The sequence below is a fragment of the Mastigoproctus giganteus genome, chromosome 11, assembly GCF_048544385.1.
Source record: "Mastigoproctus giganteus isolate SK-2022 chromosome 11, ASM4854438v1, whole genome shotgun sequence".
NCBI lineage: Eukaryota > Metazoa > Arthropoda > Arachnida > Uropygi > Thelyphonidae > Mastigoproctus > Mastigoproctus giganteus.
The window spans coordinates 40,398,287-40,423,531 of NC_143585.1; the positions used below are offsets into that span (position 1 = coordinate 40,398,287).

Here is a 25,245-nt window from a genome sequence, read left to right on the forward strand (position 1 = left end):
TCAGTGATTTTTGAAGTTCATGGAAAGGTAACCTTCTTTAAACTTTGAAAACCATTGAAAACTCTTTGAATGACACACACAGCATCTGCTCTGAAAGCTGGTAACACTTCACAGATTTCTGTTGAAATTTTCCCTAATTTATGCAGAATATGATGGAAATTTGTGCTCAGTAAATCTCTCAATTTTAAAATGTGACAAAATACATACACCTTCTATTCAGTGAATGTTAATTATTATTAGTAGTAGTAGTAATGGCAACTGATACAAGAAAACAAGCTTATATAGCATTAGCCAAAAAAAAAAAAACAGTTAACCCATGCATACCCTCCAAGAATTTGTCTAGTTCTCCCTTGAATTTATTCAACTATCCATTTCCACAACAAAGATGGAAGCCTGTTCCAACCATCAGCCACATGTTGGCCAAAGGCAAACTTCCGCACATCTATTCTGCAATCATCCTTAACTTGAATTTATGCACCCTCGTGTGTGAAGTCTCAGCTAGTGAAAGAATACCATTAACATTCAGCTTACTCAATCCATTCAAGACTTTAAACACCTCAATCGAGATCTCCCTGTAGGTGCCTGGTCTCGAGATGCTGCAATTTGCAGAACTGAAGCCTTGCTATGTAAGAGCACCTTTTTTTTCCCTTCACCAATCTCGTTGCCCATTTTTTTGCACTCGTTCCAGCAGATGTACATCCTTTCTAAAATGAAGTTCCAGACCTGTATACAGTACTGATAATGAGGCCTAACCGTGGCCTTATACAAAGAGATAATCACCTCCTTATCCCTGCTAGCAAAGTTTCTATATATCCATCAGCTCTCCTTGCATCATGTCTGCACTGCTCAGAGAATTTCAGGTCTGACTGCACAAGTACCCCGGCGCCTCCGTAGCCAGGTGGGCAGGAGCAGCAATGCGTAGCACACACTTCTTGATTAGACCGGGGTTCAAGACCATGACTAACAAATACGGTGGATGCGGAAAGGTCAGGGAATAACCACCGCATATTCCTGGAGCAATATGGCCTTAGTTGCTAATGCTCCTAAAAACCAAATAACAGCACAAGTACCCCAGGTCTTTTTCATTCACCACTACCTGAGTGAAGTACTACACAGTTCATAAGTTACTCGGGGGGGGGGGGTGACTGCTACCCATGTGCAGTACAATGCATTTGTTAATTCAGACTGATTGCAGACAAATGGGGGATTCATGCACCAGAAGTCACCAAACATGTTGTGAAAACTCACGGGATGATACGGTACGTCAATTTTAAGATACAAATTCAGTCCCAAAATTTTATGAGGACTGACTATGTATCTACCTGGTTTATCCATCTCTAAATTCAAATGAAATATTTTTTTAACATCAGCACCAATGAGAATTAAACTTACAAATTATAGTGACAGTAATTATATTCTTCACTGTGTAAAATCTATGCCAATTAAATTGTATAGCAAAATAAAACCAACTAGCTGAGAAATTTATTTCTCGATGAAGTAAACAACATTTGGAATAAAACAAATTGCAAGCCAATTTCATTTCAGTAAGAGAAACATGCTTACCTTTTTTTTGGTCTTTAGCCTTTTATCATTTTTGGAAAGTCTTCCTCTTGGAGTGATAGACAACTGTTCACCTTTAAGAACCGACTCAATCACTGTTCAAAACGAAAGTAACTTTTTAAACTAAGGCCTTCCCTACTACTAAATCAGTGAAATCTCTTTTAAAAGAGTCACTCAAAAAATTTATCTACCTCTGCAATAAAAAAACAATGTAGCCTAATTTTTTTTCCTCGATATATTATTATTATAAAAGAACTTTTGCTACTTTATATGGGATTTTTTTTGCCTCATTGTTGTTGTTGTTATTTGGTTTTTAGGAGCATTAGCAACTAAGGCCATATTGCTCCGGGAATATGCGGTGGTCATTCCCTGACCTTTCCGCATCCTCCGTATTTGGTGGTGACAGGCTCGAACCCCGGTCTAATCAAGAAGTGTGTGCTACGCACTGCTGCTCCTTCCCACCTGGCTACGGAGGCGCCTTTTTGCCCCGTGACAGGTACTGTTACCAAGTGCATGGTGTGGTTGATTGTGTCTGATTACTATTATTATCATTGTTGGTCGAGGAACTGTCTTACTACCATACAGGTGTTCAGGGTTGTAGCATCCTGGAGTTCCATTTAAGTGTTTGCTGGAAGGCCTATTGTTGCTAAGTTCTTATGGAGGCTCTTTGGTGCTATTTGGCATGCCAGTGTTTGACACGATGATCAGGATAGTCATTAATTGTTCCATACGCCACATATCTTTGACTTCCTGTCTTAGTCGAAGCACTTCCTGATCTGTTCCTTGTATGTTTTCTGGAGGTTGTTGGCACTGCTATGTTGATCAGATTGATAGCCATTTCCTTCTTGTCAATGAGGGTTATGTCTGGTCTGTCGTGTGAGATCATCTTGCCCGTTATGATAGCATAGTCCCAGTATGGCCTGAGGCTCATACTTGTAATAATAGAGTAAACTTTCTTTGGCCAGCTGATATTTTTGCACTAGCTTATGATGTATTATCCTAGCCACCTGGTTGTGTCTGTGAATGTACTCTGTCTTGGTGATCAAACTGCATCCTGTGGTGATGTGATGGATTGATCGACATGTGTCATCTTTACTCAGGGGTCCTTGGTGATGTATTTCCTGTAGTTCCTGGTGTTGATTACCTGGTCTTGGATGACAAGCACAAATCCTTTGGTCTCAAGGAAGAGCCTTCCATTCGTCAACCAAGCGTTGGAAGCCATCTTATCTATGTAGTCTTAATGGAGGTCATTGTAATGTCTGCCATGGAGTGACTGTGACTTCTTCGCCCATCTTTCTGTCTGTGTGAGTGTGGTATGCCGTTTGTCTATCTATCTTTCTTATGGCTTGGTAGATTGGTGGTGCTGTGTTTTCCTAGAAGTAATCCTGCAGGTTCTTAACTGCCTTCTGGTTTAGTTCAATGAGGTCAGTCACTCTACCCCTTCTCTCTTTACGGGCTATGGTCAGTCCCTCGATGGCCGACTTCAGGCGGTGTTGGCACCTTGTGTTCATCATTATCCTAGTCAATCTCCTCCAGTTTGGTGTTGGTCCAACCTATGACCCAAAGGAGTATGTTAGTACTGGGACTGCATAAGTGCTTATGGTTGTGGCCATTCAGATTTGATTTTAGCAGGCTTCTCAGTCTCTGATGGTATTTCTCAGTAAGGCAGGTCTTGATCCCCTTGTGTTCTAACTCATGGGCCTCCATCATCCCCAGATATTTGTATGTCTCTCCCTCTGTCATGGCTTCAATCTCTTCACTGGTCTTCAGTTGGTAGTTTCGTCCGACTGGTAGTGGTGATGTAGAGGTTTTGCGGCACAAGGGCAACTGAGGCCAAAATGTGCCTATTGAAATATTTGGAAATATTTGGTACAAGCGTTTGCCTTATTTGATATTATATATATTCATAAAGTCTAATTTGTTTGAGATAAGCGAAAAGCTCATCCAGATTGGCATTGTTTCCCAATAGGTGGGTTAGTGATAAAGGTTCTTGCATTTGTGTCAGAGAGAGGAAGGTAGTATTTCTGATATGGGAATAATACAAACAGTCTAACAGAATATGTTGAACTGTAAGTTGTGAAACAATGCATGCATATAGGAGGGTCATTGCCCATGAATACAAAAACAAGTGGGTCAGCTGTATGTGATATGTGCAATCTTGCCAGTATTACTTCTTCATGCCTGTTTTTACTCAAGCTGGAGCTCCATATCTGTGGTTCATGTTTAATTTCAAATAATTTATTGTTCGCATGTGTTTTCCAAATATTTCACCATTGGTCCCTACAGATACGTCGGATATGTTTTAGGAAATCTATATAAGGTACTTGGTAAGATGGAGGTGCACTGCTCTTTGGGTGTTTGGCTGCCTGGTCTGCTGTTTCGTTATCTGTGATGCCAGCATGACCTGGGGTCCAACAATCATTCCTCAAATGATTTAGACCAGACCAGATTTATTTTACTATGGGATGTGGGGTTGAGAAATTGTTACTTATTGTGGAAAGTGCAATCATGGAGTCTGTATATATTAAAATATTAGTGTTGAGACAGATATTGATATTGTCTATAGCTAGATGGATTGCATAAAGTTCTGCAGTATAACTGCTACATTTAGCCAGGAGAGATACAGATACTGTAAATGAGGGAAAGACTGCTGCAGCCCCTGATTTTGCACCATCAGTATATATTAAGCAGCTCTGTGCATTGTTGCAGCATGTCCTTCGTGCAGTTGCTTGATGTAACAGTTTTCCAGGGACTTTTTCCCCCATTGTTGGAAATAGGTGTCACAGTAAGATGGGTTTGAGGACCAAGGCAGATCAGGTATTTTGGTTTCTTTCAGTGTGTTTTCAAAATGAACATTCCAACAATGCATCAACTCTTGTAGTCTAATAGCAGTTGGTCTATTTTCAGTGGGTTTATTGTTATAGAATGTTATCCTTTCAGGATTGAAAAGTAGCAGTTGATTCTGATGATTTTAAAAGCCTGGCTGCATAGGCTTTTTCCTTCTGAGGTAGAGTAGCAGTTCATTTGCCTCTATATAGAGACTTTGGACCGGGATGTTCAAAAAGCCCCAAGAGCAGTGCAAAGAGCACTGTGCTGTATGGTATTCAGTCTTATAAGTACAGTTTTCCTAACTGAGTTGTAGACTATTGAACCATAATCTAGACGTGACTTGATGAGCGAATGATACAAATGCAAGAGAGTGTATCTATCTGCACCACATGCCATGGCAGAGATGACTCTGAATATATTGCGTTTTTTTCAAGCAGAGAGTTCTGAGATGTTATTTGCATGGCAAAATGGAGTTTAGTATCTAATATTAAACCTAAAAAGGGATTTGTTGGTTTTTTTAATTTAAGTTCAGGCTCTGGATGTAATCTGCGCTTTTTACAGAAATGAACTGCAATTGTCTTTTGCTTTGACAGGTGATAACCATTTTGCACAGTCCATGTCTCTAACTTATTTATGGAAGGTTGTATCTGTCTCTCTATGCTGTTAATGGCATGATATAGCAAGATCGTCGGCATACATATATATTTCTAAAAGTTTTTGGGAATATTCTGCGTCATAGTGTTTAGCCTAATTGCAAAGAAGGTAGGAATAAGTATGGACCTTTGGGGCTCCCCTTCTTCTTGAACAAAATATTGTGAAAGTACATTCTGGTGACGAACTTGAAAGGTACTGCACTTAAGAAAATTCTGGATGCATTAGCATTAGTAGAGGCATATGATGCAAGAAAGCAAGCTTATGCAGCATCAGCCAAAAAAGAAAAAAGAAAAAAAAAGAAAACCACTTCCATTTCATCCCTTCGCTCGTTCAAAATACCTTAAATTTATTTAAGGTATTTCGGTATTTAAGGTATTTAGGCTATCAACTTCCACAACAATGGATGGAAGTCTGTTCCACCAACCAACTACCCACTGGCTAAAGGCAAACTTCCATACATCTATCCTACATCTGTCTTTCCTCAATTTGAATTTATGCCCTCAGGTGATTATGCTGAGCAAGAGGAAGAATCCCATCAGCACTGAGCATGCTCAAACCATTCAAGGCTTTATACGCCTCTATCAGATTACCTCGCTGGTGCCTAGTCTCCAGACACTGTAATTTGCAAAACTTAAGCCTTTTTTTCATAAGAGCACCCCTTTGTTCCATTCATTAATCTTGTTGCCCTTCTCTGTACTCATTCCAGCAGCTCTACATCCTTCTTGAAATGAGGCCTCCGGACCTGTATACAGTACTCAAGGTGTAGCCTGACCATTGCCTTATACAAGGGAATAATCACCTCCTTATCCCTGCTAGAAAAATTCCTGTATATCATTGACAAGACACCATGAGCTACTCTTGCAGCCCATCTGCACTGCTCAGAGAACTTCATATCTGCCTGATATGAATTTCTGATCAGTGCAGACAGAATTGAGCTATGTGTCATCTCAACCATAGAGTATACAGCTCTCGAAGAATGGCATACCTCCATATAGTATCGAATGCCTTTCAATATCTAGACTTACCATATGTTCATTTTTAACATATGCATTGCAAATGTTAGTTTTGGCTCTTACCATAAGGTCCAAGCAGGATCTGGTTGATATTTAGCAGCATTTTACTTTCTAGGATCCATTTTAATCTCCTATGTATCATTTTTTCTAGTGTTTTACTTAAACAGCTTGTTAGGCAAATTGGTTGGTAGTTTTGTGGAAGTGATTGATCCTTTCCTAGTTTTGGAAAGGCAAGAATTACAGAATGATGCCATGAGGAAAGATAAACACATTCAAGAAATATCCGGTTGTAGAAAACTAGTAATAATCTTAAAGCTATATTATTTAGATGTTTAAGCATTATATAATAGATTCCGTCTGGTCCTGCTGCACTGTTTGCTGTTCTGTTTAGAGCTTTTTGGAGTTCAGCTAGGATGAATGGCTGATTATAAGGAAGGGATTGGGTGGTGTTGAAATTTATTTTATATTTTTCTGCAGAGGTTTTGATTTTCAGGAAAGAATTGTCGTACGCAGATGTTGATGATATCTGACTGAAAGTCTCTCCAAGGAAATCGCCCATTTCCTTTGGGGAAGACAGTTCTCATCCATTCTTAATCAAGATTGGAGCAGAAAAAGGAATGCACTTATTATTTAATTGTTCGATTTTCTTCTATATTAGCCGACTGCTGGTGTCCTTCGTGATGGTACTGGCAAATCTTATCTAAGATTCTCTTTTGGCTTGTCTTCTGATTTGTTGTGCCCTTGCCTTTTGTTTTTTATATAAATTGAGATTGGCTATTGTAGGAAACCTACGAAATAGGTTCCAAGCTTTATTTTTTTCTCATTTTGCACTGTTACAGGCCTCATTCCACCAGTGTTTTGCATGTCTTTTTTGGTTTGCAGAGGATTGAGGAATTGCCTCAGAAGTTGCTGCCAAAATTTGTATGGTAACGTGCTTGGTGACTTCATCTATTGGTTGAGATTTAATAAATTGATCATCAAAATAAACACAGACTGAATATTCTGTCCAATTTGCTTTTGTGAATTTCCATTTTACTCTATAATCTGGACAGTGGGATTGTTTTGTTTGTATTTTACATATAATTGGAAAATGATCGCTGTTGTGTGGATCATATAAGGTTGACCACTCCATACTGGAGAACAGAATGGGAGGACAGATTGACAGATCAATTGCTGAAGTGGATCTTGTGGGTAGATGGACATAAATGTGATGGCCAATATTTAGTAAGGTTAACTGCTGTTGATTCAGTAATGTCTCAATCAAGATGTCCTCTTTCATCCATGCATTTAAATCTCCAAAAAGAAGGTGTTGGCAATTGTGCTATAAGATCTTCTAGTTCTTTTAGCATGAAAAGTCTGTTTGGCGGGAGGTATATTGAAACAAGAGTTAGTGTTATACCAAGTGCAATACGCACAGCAACAATTCTAAGTTAGTCTGTAGAGAGATATGTCAAACTGGGATTTCAGATTTAACTAATATTTCTACTCCTCCATGTGCGGATTTGCAGTACATTGTGAAGTTTCTAACTGAGAGAGTTACCTGTGGTGTTAAATTAGTTTCTTGCAGACAAACACCCACTAGATCGTACTTATTGATCCAGTCATATATATCATCAGTATTGGCTTGTATGCCTCTGCAGTTCTATCGAAGTATGTGCTGCATTACTTGGTTTTAGGAGTTATGTTTTAATCTGTCTGTTTTTTTTGGAGCAGTTTGTTTGTAACGATCTGTTTTATTTCTGTCTTTTTTGGGGGGAACCAGTCACTCTGTATCCATGTATTCTTCTACATGAAGTTCTAATATAGTTTCTTCTGGGTTAGTTTTGTTGTCAACATCCAATATATGTATAGGGAATTGTTTCTTGGTCTGAGCATGATCTGTTGGTACTGTTTTGTCTGCTTTTTTTTTTTTTGTAGTTTCAGGCATGTTGAGCGGAACTGAAATTGGAGTATTAATTCCTTGTTCCAGTTGCTTCTGTTTGGCAGGTTGTGGTTTAGCATTATGCACAGACCTGGCCCAATCTGCAAAAGAAATGTTTGGAGGGACTGTAATGTTGGGTTGATTGTGCATACATGCGTTTTGGCATAAACTGTATAATATGCTTTTTCGGTTTCTGATATGTTACTTTGTTTTGTATTTTTGTATTTCTTTCCCCACTTTTCACATTTCAAAATTTTTTGAATGTGCCGGATGGTTACCTTTGCAATTGTGACAGGTGAAGGAGGTTACAGTACAATCAGCTTCAGTGTGTTCTGTTGAACCACAGTTTGGGCAAATCATAGTGCCATGGCATGCTACCTGGGAGTGTCCATATTTCTGGCACTTATAACACCTGATGGGATTCGGTATATATGGACGTATACGACAATTCAGATACACTCACTGCTTTAACCATTATTGGTAAGTTTGGGGTACTAAAGGCCTGATGTCAGTTCCGTGTTGGCTTTAATTCTCCATCTTTCCGGATTAATATTCTTTTTGCATGTATTACTCTTTAATCTGTCAATTCTTGCATAATTTCATCCTCTGAGATGTTAATGAGGTCCCACTGTGCTATAACTCCTTTGGATGTATTCAGAGTGGCATGGAGCATTATTTTCACGGGAATTCCACCAAATGTAGTCAGTTTCAATAATATTTCTGAGTGTTTTGGCTTCATTGTTTCTACCAGCAGATCTCCAGACTGTAATTGCTTTAGCATCTTCAGTGATCCTGCAGCATTTTCCAAGCATTTCTGGATTAGAAATGGGGATAATCTGCTCACAGGAAAATCTGATACAGAATGAATAAGGAGAAAGACTGAGTGATCTTGTTGACATAGATCTTTTTTTGTCTTTTATTTTGATAGGAGTCATGATCGGGTTGGTTTTTATCAGTAGGTGATCTCAACTGACCAAGTGAAGGAAAGGTTTCTTTGTCCATTTTGTGCTCCTTTTGGCCCTGAGGATTTGTTTTCCCACTCAGGTTACCAGCTCACAGGGAGGCAGGAGTAATGCCATGAGTGGCCAAGCGGTTGTTAGGTTAGTTGGGTTAGTAATTCTAATAAAAACAAAAGGAAAGGTGGCTTTTCTTTCCTGACTTAACTTACAACTTGTAAGATGAAGTCTACTGTGCTTTTTTAAAGAACTTAAGAGAAACTAAAGGGAAACTTAAAGAGAAAAGTGATTCCTTTAAAGGAGAACACTTTGAATCGCTTTATAGAGCTCAGAAAATCATTTGGCCATGGAAATGCTTGGCATTGAGGGCCCGTCCGACTGGATATCCTTGATTCAATACATGGGTCTTGCATTTGTCTTGGACAAATTGCATCCTGATGTCAGTGCTGAACTCTTCAATAATTAGCTTCTGAAGTTGATTCTCAGTTGCAGCATAGAGTTGGAGTCAGTTGTCATCCACGTACATCAGGTGAGAGAGAGGGTGTAACAGGTTCTTTCTCCCTTCTTTTAGGGTATATTCATACTTGTTGTTATTGAGCATGGTGGACATTGACTGCCAGACAAAACACTAGTGGGCTCAAGGAATCTTGAGCCCACTTTTCCAATCAAGGATTGGAAAAGTGCAAATGTATCTCCCATACATAAGGGTGGCTCTAAAAGTGAAGTTGGAAATTATCGACCTGTCAGTCTGACTTCAGTAGTAGGGAAAATCATGGAGGCAATGATCAAGGGTGGAATTCAGGATCATTTGGATCGAATTGAAATTCTCAAGGATACTCAGCATGGTTTTGTAAAGGGAAAATCATGTTTTTAACAAATCTGGTTTGCTATTTCGAAAGGGTCACTCACAAACTGGATTTAGGGAATAATTTCGACATTGTTTATTTAGATTTCAGCAAAGCTTTTGACTCAGTCCCACATGAGCGGTTGCTTTATAAGCTGGAACAGGTTGGAATCACTGGGAAAATCCTTAGATGGATAGAAGGATGGCTTCAGGGCAGGAAGCAGAGAGTTGTGATAAATGGCTATTCCTCAGATTGGGTTGATGTAAGAAGTGGGGTTCCCCAAGGATCAGTATTAGGATCACTGTTGTTTTTTTTAATTTTCATAAACGACATTGATGAAGGGATAGAGGGCGTGATGTCTAAATTTGCAGATGATGTTAAAATTGGTAGAGTAGTTAATGATCACTGTCAAGCTGAGCTTCTTCAGAGAGACCTAGATAGACTTCAGGAATGGTCAGAAAAATGGCAGCTATGCTTTAATCCAACAAAGTGTAAAGTATTACACCTGGGAAACAATAATCCCAAAATAACTTATTCACTTGGTGGAGTTCAACTAAACCCAGTACTGGAGGAAAGGGACTTGGGTGTTACAATATGGTCAGACATGAAATTCTCTGAGCATTGTAAACAGGTTGCAAGGAAGGCCCATGGTGTCCTATCGATGATCTATCGAACTTTTGCGAGTAGAGATAGGGACATGATAATCCCATTATATAAGGCTTATGTTAGACCACACTTGGAATACTGTGTTCAAGTATGGAGACCGCACCTAAAGAAAGACATCGAGCTTCTTGAAAGGGTGCAAAGACGGGTAACTCGCCTGGTGAGATCGGCAAAAGGGCGTCCTTATGAAGAAAAACGTCGAATATGCGGGTTGCAGAGTTTGGAAACTAGACACCTTAGAGGAGATTTGATTGAGGTGTTTAAGGCTCTGAGAGGCATCAGTAAAATGAATGAGGACGAAATTTTCAAGATTATAAATGATGCTAGAACTAGGGGACATAAATTCAAGTTACGGGGGGGAATGTTTAGATTGGACTGCAGGAAGTTTTATTTTAGCCACGAGTTATAAATTACTGGAATAAGTTGCCTTCGTGGGTGGTAGAGGCCGACAGTTTGGGGAAATTCAAAGGTCATCTGGATAGTACTTTCGGGTAAGGGAAGCGCATAGGATGATAGGTTTAATTTCCTTTATTTTTTATTAATTATTATTATTTATTTTTTTTTTTTTTTAATTTTATTTATTTATTATTATTTTTTTTATCATTGTTTTTTTTTTTTTGTTTTTTTTTTTTGGTTGGTGCAGCATAAGCCATAGGCTTTCTTGCACCATGGCCGTTACTAATACTAATCTCCTTGGAAGATTCCTCTTCTGATGGGTATTGGTCTGTCATGATGTTCTTGACCTTGATGGTGGTCCTCTATTTTGCCATGGCTGCTTCTAAGAAGTGTGTCAGGGTTGGATTGACTTTGTAGATTTTCAGTATCTCTCTCAATCAGCTATGGGGCACAGAGTCAGGCCTTGCAGTAGTCAATGTAAACCATGTACAGGTTGCAGTGCTTCTTGTAGGCTTGATCCATAACTGCAGCATCTATGATTGCAGTGCTTCTTGTAGGCTTGATCCATAACTGCAGCGTTTATGGTTGCAATGCTTCTTATAGGCTTGCTCCATAACTGCAGCGTCTATGGTCAATTACATCCTGCATCCTCTGCTCACATCCCTTCTGCTACTTGACCATGATGTTCTAGCTCTCCAAATGGTTTGAGATCTTCCTAGTTATGCAGCTGTTCAGTATCTTGTACATTGTTGGGAGACAGCTGATTGGTCTATACTTTGCTGGGTTTGTGATGTTTTTGTCCTTAGCCTTCAGGTTGGTGATTCCTTGGGTCAGAGACTATGGGATTGTGTCAGGTTACCTTATTATCTGGATGCACTGCTCTGCTATGTGATGTGCCTGTGCCTGTGTGTGTGTGCAGCTGAATTTCTTGTATAGTTGTGGATGTTATCTATTCCTGTGGTTCACCAGTTGTGGGAATTCCTGATTGATGGTTGTGCATCTTCCTCCTGAATTTCCCATTTTGTCATCTCTTGTATGTTCTTGGTTTTCTTATCTATCCAGGGTTCGTGGCCATTATGGCTAACTTCACTGATCAACAGGTTTCCTCAGAACTCCTTGAGTACCTTCTGGTTGGGGGGGTGGGTCCATCATCTTACCTCTTCTCTTGACTGATTTTCAGACAAGAGGAGAGGTAAGACAATGCCTCTATTGTCAGAATTACAAGAAAAGACTGGGGGTTGAATAGAAGAGTTCTTTCCTTGTACTACAAAGCTATATTTTTGCCTATTGTGTCATATGCTTCATCTATTTGGTTTTCGCGAGTGAGTACTGTTAAATTTAGGAATAAGTTAAATTCATTACAAAGATTTATGTTATTAACTATATTATGAGTGTGTAAAACGGTATCTACGAACGCAATACAGGTTATTGTGGGTGCTCTTCCATTGGATTTGTTTAAAATTTTTAGGGCATTTTATTTTACCAGAAAATGTACGCCAGTTACTATTACTGGTATTAGTAATGATATTCAGGTTGATTAAAGATATCTAATAGGAATATTATGTCAAAACTAATAGAAATTTGGCAGGAAAGATGGAATTCCGGTGTGACCAGAGGTCTATTCCTGATGTAACTTTTAATACAGATTATAAGAACAAGTGGTTTAATTTGAGAATGAAGACTTCTTACTTATTAACTGGTTACGGATCCTTGATTTTTTTTTTTTGATTTGGTAGTTCTTGGCGCATCGGCTTCTGTGGCCATATTGCACCTCCCAAGGTTTTTGCAGTACTTTGATCCAAGCCCGAGGCGGGAATCGAACCCGCGACCTTTGGGTTGCCGGGCAGGTGCTTTACCCACTCGGCTAGCCTGGTCGGCCACGGATCCTTGAAGAGCAAGTTGTGCGAGCTAGGGATAGAGTCTGACCCGTATTGTGCTAGGCTTTAGAGACTTGGGACCATGTGCTATTTGATTGTTCAGTTTACGATCAGATGAGAATTAATCTTGTAAATGTGGTGGTTTTAATGCAGAGGTAATGATAAATTGTTATCTAGTTTTGAGTATTTTCAGACATTTCAGGAGTTTGCCAGAAGAGGAGGCAGCTTAATGTACTGATTGTCAGTGATTAAGTGTACTGTACCTTTTTTTTTTTTTATCTATACTGTGTCAGCCTTTTTGTGTTTTTTTTTTTTTTTTGGTGGCATCTTATAATGCTAAGATGCAGAATTATTGCTGAATCAGCCTAGATGACTGTGTCGATTTTTGTTTTTTTTTTGCAAGCAGTCAGAAGGATTTTTTTTTATTTTTTTGCTGCCATCATGAACTGATTATGTGGGATTTACTCCTGACTACCTGCATATGCTTTTTTTTTTTTTTTTTTGTGTGTTTCCTGGTGTGGGCAGCCCGGATGCGGGGAAATACCTATCAGTATTGCACTTCATCTGATGGGTGTGGATTTTGTGCATTGCGCACAGACAGGAAAAGTTGACCCAAGCTGAGCTCTAGGGATGGGCACAGGGGAGCAATTGCCAATTTGGTGTTTGCTCCCCGGTGGCAGAGTGACTTTTTTTTTGCAATTGGGAGATATTCTGATCATACGGTGGAGTTGGACTTTAAGTCTAGATGCCACCTTTATACTATGACTCCTCTTGTCTGATTTTCCTGTAGAAGGCTCTCTGGTTTTCATCAAATGTCCTGTTGTCTGCTTTCCTCTGGGCACTCTCCCTGTAATGGCAAGTTCTCTTACTGAGTGCCAGGAGATTCTGCTTAAGGGCGTCAAGATATTCTTCGATCCTCTGATTATAAGTCTTGTGTTTGCAGTGGATGCTGATCAGCTTCTACTTCTGTTACCCATTGGTATATCTTCACTTATCTCTTCTGCTGTAGCCTTCTTTCCCAGACTGGTGGTTCCTTGTCTTTGTGTTTTGTTGGTCTCTGGTTTCCCTTCCATTAATCCTGGTGGCTACTACAGTAGTACAGTAAATGGCTGTATGGATGGTGTCTAGTGTTACTTCATTGTTGTTTATGAGATAATCAAGTATTATTCACTTATTGAGGTGGTTGTGATTTGCCATAGGATTCTGTTGGGTCTTCCCTTGAATTCTGCTAAGGCTTTCTTCCACTCTTCTATTCTGGATATTACAATCTCATCTATTTCCACTTCAGCTGCTCCGGGTTGTACTTCTTGAATTTGTTGTTCCTCCTCGAGTTCTGGTTCCATTCCGTATTCGTTGTTGTTTATAGTTAGTCACTCACATTCTGCTTAGTTTTTTCCCAAGAGTGCAGGAGCTATCAGGTTCTTCTTGATGATGGTTCATCTCTGATCTGCTATCTGCTGTTCAGTGACTGAACAGTCGGCAATCATTCCAACCACTTAGTGTGTAGTTTCGTCCTGTACATTGTCATGTGTGTCTCTAGCTTCGTTACTTTGTAGTATGCTTGCATAATAAACATATTCATTTCGATGCTCCACTTTGTGCGGTGGTTTCTTCTTACCTCCTGCATGGCCACTAGTGCAATTATGCAGGAAGCACTTCCAGTTGCTTGGGCTGGACTTGGGAGAGATTGATCCAATGAAGTGAATATGGATAAAGATTTGCTTAACTCCTTTGCTGCTTCCCTTAATATAATAGATCCTTAGGTACCTCTGCTATGTTTAGCTTTGAAAATTTCTCTTCCACCTTCCTCTGACATGTCACAAACTCATATAGTTCCTTGTAAGAGTGTGATAAACTTCTGGCATTCCCTTCCCTAAACAATTCCTCATGAGTGAATGTACATGCAAAATACCTATTCAGTTTGTCAGCAACCTGAGTACGATCATCAATATTTAAACCATCAATATCATGGGGAACAATGAGATTCAACCCCCCCCCTTCCTTCTACTGTTCATTCTAATAAAGAAGTCTTGACTGCATTTCTTGGGATTCTTTGTCAGACTTCTCGTAATCTGCCTTAGCTTGCCTAACCTACTTTGTGAATTGATTACAGAATAGTTTATATCTAGCAAAGACTTTTGGTATCACCAGATAATTTATATGCATCCCATGCATTTTTCTTCTCAGCCACAAGTCTCATCAGTTCATGTTATATCCATTTATGTCTAAGCCTGGAGTGGTATTTCTTAGTTGGTATCAAAAACCTAGTACCTTCTATGATTACTTCCTTGAATGCTTTCCATTTAGTATTTCCTGCTGGCAACATCATCAGTTGGTCTACTATATAGTATTTAAAAACTGAGACCACTGTAATTACCCTTGTGGAAGCAAAAACCCTTTCCTTTAACCTTCACAGTAGTTGTCTTTAAGTAAGTCCCACATCAGCACACTGCAATTGCTGCCACCCGGATGGTCTTTTATCTGCAGGTTCTTAATGTATGAAGAGTCACTGATAATAATCAGATAAAGAGTATTTCTTACTCTTGTTGCTTCTCTAACATGCTCCCTTGTTTGTTGTACTCATCACCACCATTAAGTCTATAACATACTCTTACTCTCATTTTTGTTTTCCCAGTGCTTATGTCACACCAGACTGACTCAGCATCACACTGGCCACCCATGTCAACTGGACATGCTGCCTTAGATTTAATATGCTTCATAATTGCTTAACAAGTACAGGTCACTGTTGAAAAAAAGCCGTGAAATAGGGTTGAATTTGAAAGTGTCTGCAATTCTGCCCAGACACGATAGGGGGGAGTATATGATGAGAGCCTTGTCGATCAATTCGGCCCTGGAAAGATTCTGCAAGGCTCAAGGGGTAGAATTTTTTTCAGCCTGGACTGTACTTGTTAACAGGAGAGATTGCTTCTACATGGGATACACTTAAATAGAAAGGGTGCAAGAATATTTGCTGATGCTATCGAGGCAGTGTTAAGTGGGTCGGAAAACTGCTAGCTTGGGGGGGGGGGAGACAAAGACGAATAGATTAACAGTTTCACATCTGCCAGTGGCAGAGGTGAAAGAGATTCTTGCACTGCTTCTATTGGAATGAGCAGAAGCCTGAAAAACAAGATGCACGATATTTCAGAGACTGCTGGGAGTCATTGCGGTACAAGTAAACACATGGGTTGTGTTAGGGTAGCTAAGAATAGAAATGGCTGCATGTATACTTGCGTGTACACCAATGCTAAGAGTTTAGTAAATAAATTTGATGAATTTGAGGTATTGCTCAAAACATCAAAGGCAGATATTGTTGGGATATCAGAGACGTGGTGTCACACAGATATAAGGAATGCAGAACTGGAATTTGGGGAGTATAACGTCTACAGAAAGGATAGACTGAATAGGAAGGGAGGAGGGGTTATGCTATTAGTAAAGAAATACATAAAATCCAAGGAAGTGAAGCCAGTGGATATCGCGGGACAGTGCAGTGCCGAGTCAGTTTGGTGTGACATAAGCATTGGGAGATCAAAATTGAGAGTAGGAGTGTGCTATAGGCCTAATGACTCTGATGAGTATAACAAGAAACTGTACAGGGAAATAGAGTGGGCCAGTAAATCAGAGAGTCTTATAATGGGAGATTTTAATTTCCCAGATATTGACTGGAATTTGTGGGTTGGTCACTCACACACTAGCAAGGCTTTTGTGGATTTATTGGATGATTGTTTTCTACATCAGCATGTTCGGGAGGCAACTAGAGGGAGGAATACTCTTGATTTGATTATCAGTGGTGATTCTTCATGCATTAAGAATCTGCAGATAAATGAACCACTAGGTGGCAGTGATCACAGTGTGCTGAAGTGGGATTTACTCAAAGAGGTAACTACCATTAGGGGTAAAGGGAAGGGTTATTGCTTCCGTAAAGGCGACTACGATGGACTGAGACAGTATTTAAATTCTATACAGTGGGACCAACTGATGATGTTACCAACAGTAAATGCAAAATGGGAAGCATTCAAAGAACTTATCTTGGAAGCTACTAGGCTTTACATACCAACTAAGAAATACTGTTCAAGGTTTAGGCCTAAATGGATGTCAGATGAACTGATGAGGCATATGGCAGAGAAGAAACATGCATGGGATACATACAAATTAACACATGACACAGAAGCCTATGACAGATACAAGTTGATCTGTAACCAAGTTACAAAGGAGGTTAGGTAGGCGAAGGCAGATTACGAGAAATCTTTGGCAAGGGATGCAAAGCAAAATAGCAAAGAGTTCTTTACTTATGTAAACTCTAGAAAGAAGGGGATGAATCAGATTTGTCACTTGATATCGATGGGTCAACTGTTGATGATCCTGCTCAGGCAGTTAACAAACTAAATGAATATTTTGCATCCACATTCACACATGAGGAGTTATTTAGAGAGGGGAAAGCCAGAGGTGTATTCAACTCTAGCAGTAAGCTAGAGAATCTTGTAATAACTGAGAGTAAAGTAGAGGAGAAATTGTTGAAGATAAACACAAGAAAGGCACCCGGGGTGGATGGTATCTATCCAGTTATATTAAAGGAGGCAGCAAAGGAAGTAAGCAAACCCTTAGCCATAATTATGAGAGCTTCCTTGGACTCAGGGGAGGTACCCACAGACTGGAGATGTGCAAATGTGACCCCAATTCACAAAGGAGGATCAAAGGCTGACACAAGTAATTATAGACCTGTGAGTTTAACTTCTGTTCCAGGAAAATTAATGGAGGCACTAGTTAAAGAAGCACTGCAGGATCATTTAGACAAGACTTCAGTTATAGCTCAGACACAGCATGGTTTTGTTAAGGGGAAGTCTTGCCTGACCAATTTGCTTGGATACTATGATGCAGTCACAAAGGAAGGGGATGCAGGGAATAACTTTGATATTATATACTTGGATCTTAGAAAGGCTTTCGATACTGTTGCACATGGAAGACTGCTGCACAAATTGGAGTAGTGTGACATTGGAGGCAAATTGCTGCTGTGGATAAAGGGGTGGCTGAGAGGGAGAAGACAGAGAGTGGTAATCAATGGACACTGCTCTTTGTGGACTAATGTTATTAGTGGAGTCCCTCAGGGCTCAGTGTTGGGTCCATTATTGTTTTCTGTATTTATAAATGATATTGATGATGGTATATCAAGCTTAATGTCCAAGTTTGCAGACGATACAAAGGTAGGTACGGTTGTCAAGGACACTACTGACACTATGCTGCTGCAACAGGATCTGGAAAGGTTGAGCAGATGGCCGAGAGGTGGCAAATGAAGTTTAACTTTGACAAATGTAAAGTACTACAAATGGGAAACAGCAACCCCAGAGCAACGTATCAACTCTGTGGTACTACACTGACAGTGGTGGAGAATAAAAGGGACCTGGGGGTGGTTGTGCCGGCAGATATGAAGTTCTCTGAGCAGTGCAGACGGGCTGCAAGAGTAGCTCATGGTGTATTGTCAATGATATACAGGAATTTTTCTAGCAGGGATAAGGAAGTGATTATTCCCTTGTATAAGACAATGGTTAGGCCACATCTTGAGTACTGTATACAGGTCTGGAGGCCTCATTTCAAGAAGGATGTAGAGCTGCCGGAACGGGTACAGAGAAGGGCAACAAGATTAGTGAGTGGAACAAAGGGTTGCTCTTACGAAGAAAGGCTTAAGTTTTGCAAATTACAGAGTCTGTTGACTAGGCACCGGCGAGGTGATCTGATAGAGGTGTATAAGGCTTTGAATGGTTTGAGCATGCTCAATGCCAATGGGATTCTTCATCTTGCTCAGAATAATCACCTCAGAGGGCATAAATTCAAATTGAGGAAGGACGGATGTCAGATAGATGTGCGGAAATTTGCCTTTGGCCAGCGGGTGGTTGGTTGGTGGAACCGACTTCCATCACTTGTTGTTGAAGTTGATAGCCTAAACAAATTTAAGGCTCAACTGGACAGGTATTTCGAACAAACGGAGGGGTGAAATGGGAGTGGTGTGTGTTTTTTTTTTTTTTTTTTTTTTTGGCCTGATGCTGAATAAGCTTGCTTTCTTGCATCATATGCCTCTACTAATGCTAAATGATAATGCTAATTCCCCTCCCTGAATAACTCCTCATGTGTGAACGTAGATGCAAAATATTCATTTAGTTTGTTAATGAATGAAAATATTAATTTAGTTTGTTCAACTGTTGATGATCCTGCTCAGGATCGTCAACAGTTGAACCATCGATATCAAGCCGACCAATCTGATTCATCCCCTTCCTTCTAGAGTTTACATAAGTAAAGAACTCTTTGCTGTTTTTCTTTGCATCCTTTGCCAAATATTTCTCATAATCTGCCTTTGGCTGCCTAACCTCCTTTGTGACTTGGTTACAAACCAGTTTATATCTATCATAGGCTTCCGTGTCACCTGTTAATTTATATGTATCCCATGCATTTTTCTTCTCTGCCACATGTCTAATTAGTTCATCTGACATCCATTTAGGCTTAATTCTTGAACAATATTTCTTAGTTGGTATGAAAAGCCTAGTAGTTTCCAAGGTTAATTCTTTGAATGCTTCCCATATTGAATATGCTCTTAGTAACATCATCAGTTGATCCCACCATATAGAATTTAAATACTGTCTCAGACCACTGTAGTCACATTAACAAAAGCAAGAACCCCTCCCTTTACTCTTGATGGTAGTTAACTCTTTGAGTAAATCCCACTTTAACACACTGTGATCACTACCACCTAGTGGTTCCTTTATCTGCAGATTCTTAATGCATAAAAGAATCACTACTGATAATCAGATCAAGAGTATTACTCCCTCTAGTTGCCTCCCAAACATGCTACTGTAGAAAACAGTCATCCAATAAATTCGCAAAAGCCTTGCTAGTGTGTGAGTGACCAACCCACAAATTCCAGTCAATCTCTGGGAAATTAAAATACCCTATTATAAGACACTCTGATTTACTGGAATGTAAATGCTATGTAAAAAGGATAGGTGGAACAGGACCAGGGTATGTCTGCCAGGGGCAAAGGTCGATGACGTTGTAGAGCGGATATCATCTTTCAAGGGCACAAAAGGTGATATAGTTGTACACGTTGGCACTAATGATATTAAGAGTAGGAGACCGGCAGAATTACTCAACAAGTACAGGTCACTGTTGAAAAAAAGCCGAGAATTAGGGTTGAATTTGAAAGTGTCTGCAATTCTGCCCAGACACGATAGGAGGGAGTATATGATGAGAGCCTTGTCGATCAATTCGGCCCTGGAAAGATTGTGCAAGGCTCAAGGGGTAGAATTTTTTTCAGCCTGGACTGTACTTGTTAACAGGAGAGATTGCTTCTACAGGGATGGATTACACTTAAATAGAAAGGGTGCAAGAATATTTGCTGATGCTATCGAGGCAGTGTTAGGTGGGTCGGAAAACTGCTAGCTTGGGGGGATACAAAGACTAATAGTTTAACAGTAACCGCAGGCAGAGGTGAAGGTGATTCTTGCACAACTTCTATTAGAATAAGAAGCGACCTGGAGCGAGGGGTGTTGGGGGTTTCAGGGACGGATGGCAGTCATCCTGGAATAGTTGGGTATATGGGATGTGTTAGGGTAACAAGGAATAGGCATAGGAGCATGTATGCTTGCATGTATACCAATGCTAGAAGTATAGTAAATAAATTTGATGAATTTGAAGTGTTGGTCAAGACATCAAAGGCGGATATTGTTGGGATAGCATAGACGTGGTGTCACAAAGATATAAGGAATGCAGAACTGGAATTTGGGGAGTACAATGTGTACAGAAAGGATAGACAGGACAGAAAGGGAGGAGGTGTTATGCTGTTAATTAAGAAAAACATAAAATCAAAAGAAGTGCATCCAGTTGATATAGATGGACAGTGCACTGTTGAGTCAGTTTGGTGTGACATAAGCACTGCAAAAGCAAAGATAAGAGTAGGAGTGTGTTATAGGCCTAATGACTCGAATGAGTACAATGAACAATTGTACAGAGAAATAGAGTGGGCCAGTAAATCAGAATTTCTTATAATGGGGGATTTTAACTTCCCAGATATTGACTGGAACTTGTGGGTTGGTCACTCACACACTAGTCAGACTTTTGTGGATTTATTGGATGATTGTTTTCTGCAGCAGCATGTTCGAGAGGCAACCAGAGAAAGTAATACTCTTGATCTGGTTATCAGCAGTGATCATTCGTGTATTAAGAATTTGCAGATAAAGGAACCACTAGGTGGCAGTGATCACAGTGTGCTGAAGTGGGATTTACTCAAAGAGGTAACTACCGTTAGGGGTAAAGGAAAGGGTTTTTGCTTCCATAAAGGGGAGTACATTGGTCTCAGACAGTTTTTAAATTCTGTACAGTGGGATCGACTGACGATGTTACAAACAGTAAATTCTAAGTGGGAAGCATTCAAGGAATTAATCGTGGAAGCTACTAGACTTTTCATACCGATGAAGAAATATTATTCAAGGTTTAGGCCTAAATGGTTATCAAATGAACTAATGAGACTTGTGACAGAGAAGAAAAATGCATGGGATGCATATAAATTATCAGGCGACGCAGAAGCCTGTAGCAGATATAAGCTAGTCTGTAATCAGGTCACAAAGGAGGTTCGGCAGCCAAAGGCGGATTACGAGAAATCTTTGGCAAAAGATGCTAAGAAAAACAGCAAGGATTTCTTTACTTATATAAACTCTAAAAGGAAGGGGCTGAATATGATTGGTCCACTTGACATCGATGGTTCGACTGTTGATGATCCTGCTCAGATAGCAAACAAACTGAATGAGTATTTTGCATCTACATTCACACGTGAGGAATCATTACAGTTTGAAAATGGAAGAAGGTTATCAAATTGTAGCAGTGTGCTTAATGATTTTGTAATAACTGAGAGCAAAGTGGAGGAGAAATTGTTGAAGTTAAACATAAGAAAGGCACCTGGGGCGGAGATGGGATCTATCCAGTTATATTAAAGGAGGCGGCAAAGCAACTAAGCAAACCCTTAGCCATAATTATGAGAGCATCCTTGGATTCAGGGGAGTTTCCCACGGACTGGAGATGTGCAAATGTATCCCCAATTCACAAAGGAGGTTCGAAGGGTGACACGAATAATTACAGACCAGTTAGTTTAACTTCTGTTCCGGGTAAAATAATGGAGTCACTGGTTAAAGATGCATTGCAGGATCATCTAGACAAGACTGCAGCAATAATTCAGACACAGCATGGGTTTGTTAAGGGAAAGTCTTGTCTGACAAATTTGATTGGTTATTATGATGTGGTCACAAAGGAACTGGATGCAAAAAATAATTTTGATATCATATACTTGGATTTCAGGAAAGCTTTTGACACTGTTGCGCATGGAAGACTACTGTACAAATTGGAGCAGAATGGTATTAAGGGTAAGTTGCTACAATGGATAAAAGGATGGTTAAGTGGGAGAAGACAGAGGGTGGTAATCAATGGGTGCTGCTCTTCGTGGACTAATGTTATTAGTGGAGTCCCACAGGGTTCGGTGTTGGGTCCACTGTTGTTTTGTATATTTATCAATGATATTGATGAAGGTATATCAGGCTTAATGTCGAAGTTTGCAGATGACACGAAGGTTGGCAGGGTTGTTAATGACAGTAATGGCAGTGTGCTACTGCAACAGGATCTAGATAATTTGGGCAGATGGGCTAAGAAGTGGCAACTGAAGTTTAACCTTGACAAATGCAAAGTACTGCATATGGGTAGAAGTAACCCCAGAGAAACGTACCAACTGTGTGGTACTACACTTAAGGTGGTAGAAAATGAAAAAGACCTGGGAGTAATTGTGCAGTCAGATATGAAGTTTTCTGAGCAATGTAGACAGGCTGCTAGGGCAGGTCATGGGGTTTTGTCAATGATATATAGGAATTTTGCTAGCAGGGAAAAGGAGGTGATTGTCCCTCTATATAAGGCAATGGTCAGGCCACGCCTTGAGTACTGCGTACAGGTCTGGAGGCCTCATTTTAGGAAGGATGTAGATTTGCTTGAGCGTGTACAGAGAAGAGCAACACGATTGGTGAGGGGAATGAAGGGATCCTCTTACCAAGAGAGGCTTAAGTTCTGCAAATTGCAGTGGCTGGAGACTAGGCACCTGCGCGGTGATCTGATTGAGGTCTATAAGGCCTTGAATGGGTTGAGCACGCTGAATTCTGATGGGATCCTCCCACTTGTTCAGAATACGAACCTACGGGGACATAAGTTCAAATTAAGAAAGGATAGATGTAGAATAGATGTGCGGAAATTTGCCTTTAGCCAGCGGGTGGTTAATTGCTGGAACAAACTTCCATCTGTCGTTGTGGAAGTTGATAGGTTAAATAAATTTAAGGAGGAACTGGACAGGCAATTGGAGGGTATGGTGTGATTTTTTTTTTTTTTTTTTTTTGGCCGATGCTGCATAAGCTCCTACACTTGCTTTCTTGCATCAAGTGCCACTACTACTACTACTACTACTACTACTACTACTGGCCCCCTCTATTTCTCTGCACAACTGCTCATTATACTCATCAGATTTATTAGGCCTATAACACACACCTACTCTCATTTTTCCTTTCCCAGTGCTTATGTCACACCAAACAGACTCAAGATTGCATTGTCTACCAACATCAATTGGATGCACTTCCTTGGTGCATCCAATTGATGTTGGTAGATTGACCTTGACTAACAGCATAACTCCTCCTCCCTTCCTGTCCTGTCTATCCTTCCTGTGCACATTATACTCCCTAAATTCCAATTCTGCACTGTTTATGTCAGTGTGACACCATGTCTCCGATATCCCAACAATATCTACTTTTGATGTCTTGACTAGCACTTCAAGCTCATAAAATTTATTAACTATATTCCTAGCATTGGTGTACTTGCAAGTATACTGTTTGTGTGGATCACCAGAAAGATGATCTCAGTCTTCCTCTTCATGCACTTATTAATTTTTAACCAGGACAAGAGTCGTCTTTGCTTCAAAGCTCGAAATCATATCTGATTCTTCAGGCTTTCACTCAAGGTGTATTTCTCTAAGGTGTTCAGTGTCGACAGATCTCAACAGGATACAGCACAATGGCCCTGTTGATGCATAGCTGGTTAGATGTTTAATAATTGTTGAATATGTAAACTGAAATCCTCAAGAAGTGTAATTTTCCCTCTGGATTATGCCCGCAGACAAAATTAAGTGGGTTTTTTTTTTTTTTTTAGCAGCAACCACTAGTTTCTTTATTTTATTAATTTATATTTATTTTAGCAGCACCACTACCTTCTTTCTTTTTATTTTTATTTTATTATTTATTTTTCTTATCTTAATTTTATTATATATATTTTATTTTATTATTTATTTATTTATTTTTATCTTATTTTTATTTTATTTTTTTTTCTCTTCTTTCCTCTGGAATGGGCCATAGAGGATTCTGGCCTACTGTCTGGCAATATCAGGTGGATCAGAGTCTCTTTTGAGACAGTACGTTCCTTACATGGCCTGGCCCACCTTCCTGTGGTGTAGACGAGTACCCAGAATCATCTGTCCAGGTGACTGATGCTTCTGGGTAGTCAAGCGGCCAGAAAAGGACAACAGGACAACACATATTACACACAAACCTACATCAATCACATTTCTTTATAGTGGTACTATTCTTCACAGAGATATGAGGTGGAGTTGAACTTATGTTCTAGGAGCCGCCCTTTACATATACACGTCCACAGTACCAAAACCTAAGAAATACTGCATTCTCTGTTAATCACACAATTTAAAATGTCTAAACTGCAACACTAGATATTCAATTTTTTTGGCAGTTTCTGGAATTGTCACTTCTGTTGGTCATCCGTGGTGACGAAGAGAATCTGGTGAGACATCTGTGGATTCTCAACTTCACTTGAACTGCTCAGACCAAAATTTAATCTAGTAATCAGAAGGAGCAATACCACCACAGAAAAAACACATTTGGTCCATTCCTTTTGTGAAAAAATTTGATGGCAGCCCAATGCCACTATTTTATGATATTCATGTTTTCTTTGGGGGTTAGCTACTTTAAATCTCTTTTGTTCTTATGCACTTCATTTTAATGGAATGAATCACAAATAAGATAACAGACATATATGAGAGTATGATTAAACTACAGTTTTTTTTAATATATATAAGCAAATTTATAGTCAGGGTGGTTAATGATAATAAGTAATGAACTTATTGAATGACCCTCATACAACAGCTTATAAATATTTGCATCTACTAAATAAGTACAATAACTACTAAGAATAAATACTTTTCATCTACATTCATGTGCAAAGAAGTTTTTAAGAATGGGAACATCAGAAGCATATCACGGTTATAACATAACTGAGACTAAATGATTTTATGATAATTGAGAAAAAAGTGGAAGAGAAACTGTTGGAGCTAAAAGTAAATAAGGCACATGGAGCTGATGGAATCCACCTATTTATATAAAAAGCAGCAGAAAAAGAAGTAAGCAAACCCTTAGCCATAATTATGAGAACATCGTTGCATTTAGAGGAGGAGGCCCT

At 39.6% G+C, this 25,245-nt stretch overlaps 1 protein-coding gene across 2 annotated transcripts in view; it reads right to left on the reverse strand.

Moving 5' to 3' along the window:
* Nucleotides 1-25,245, reverse strand: part of LOC150077938 (uncharacterized) — a 635,130-nt gene that overhangs the window by 397,061 nt on the left and 212,824 nt on the right. For both annotated transcript variants that reach the window (XM_090384667.1, XM_090384666.1), the window contains exon 6: nucleotides 1,564-1,655. In XM_090384667.1, the coding sequence (XP_090240793.1) occupies nucleotides 1,564-1,655 (92 nt within the window). The remainder of the gene's footprint in view (nucleotides 1-1,563; nucleotides 1,656-25,245) is intronic.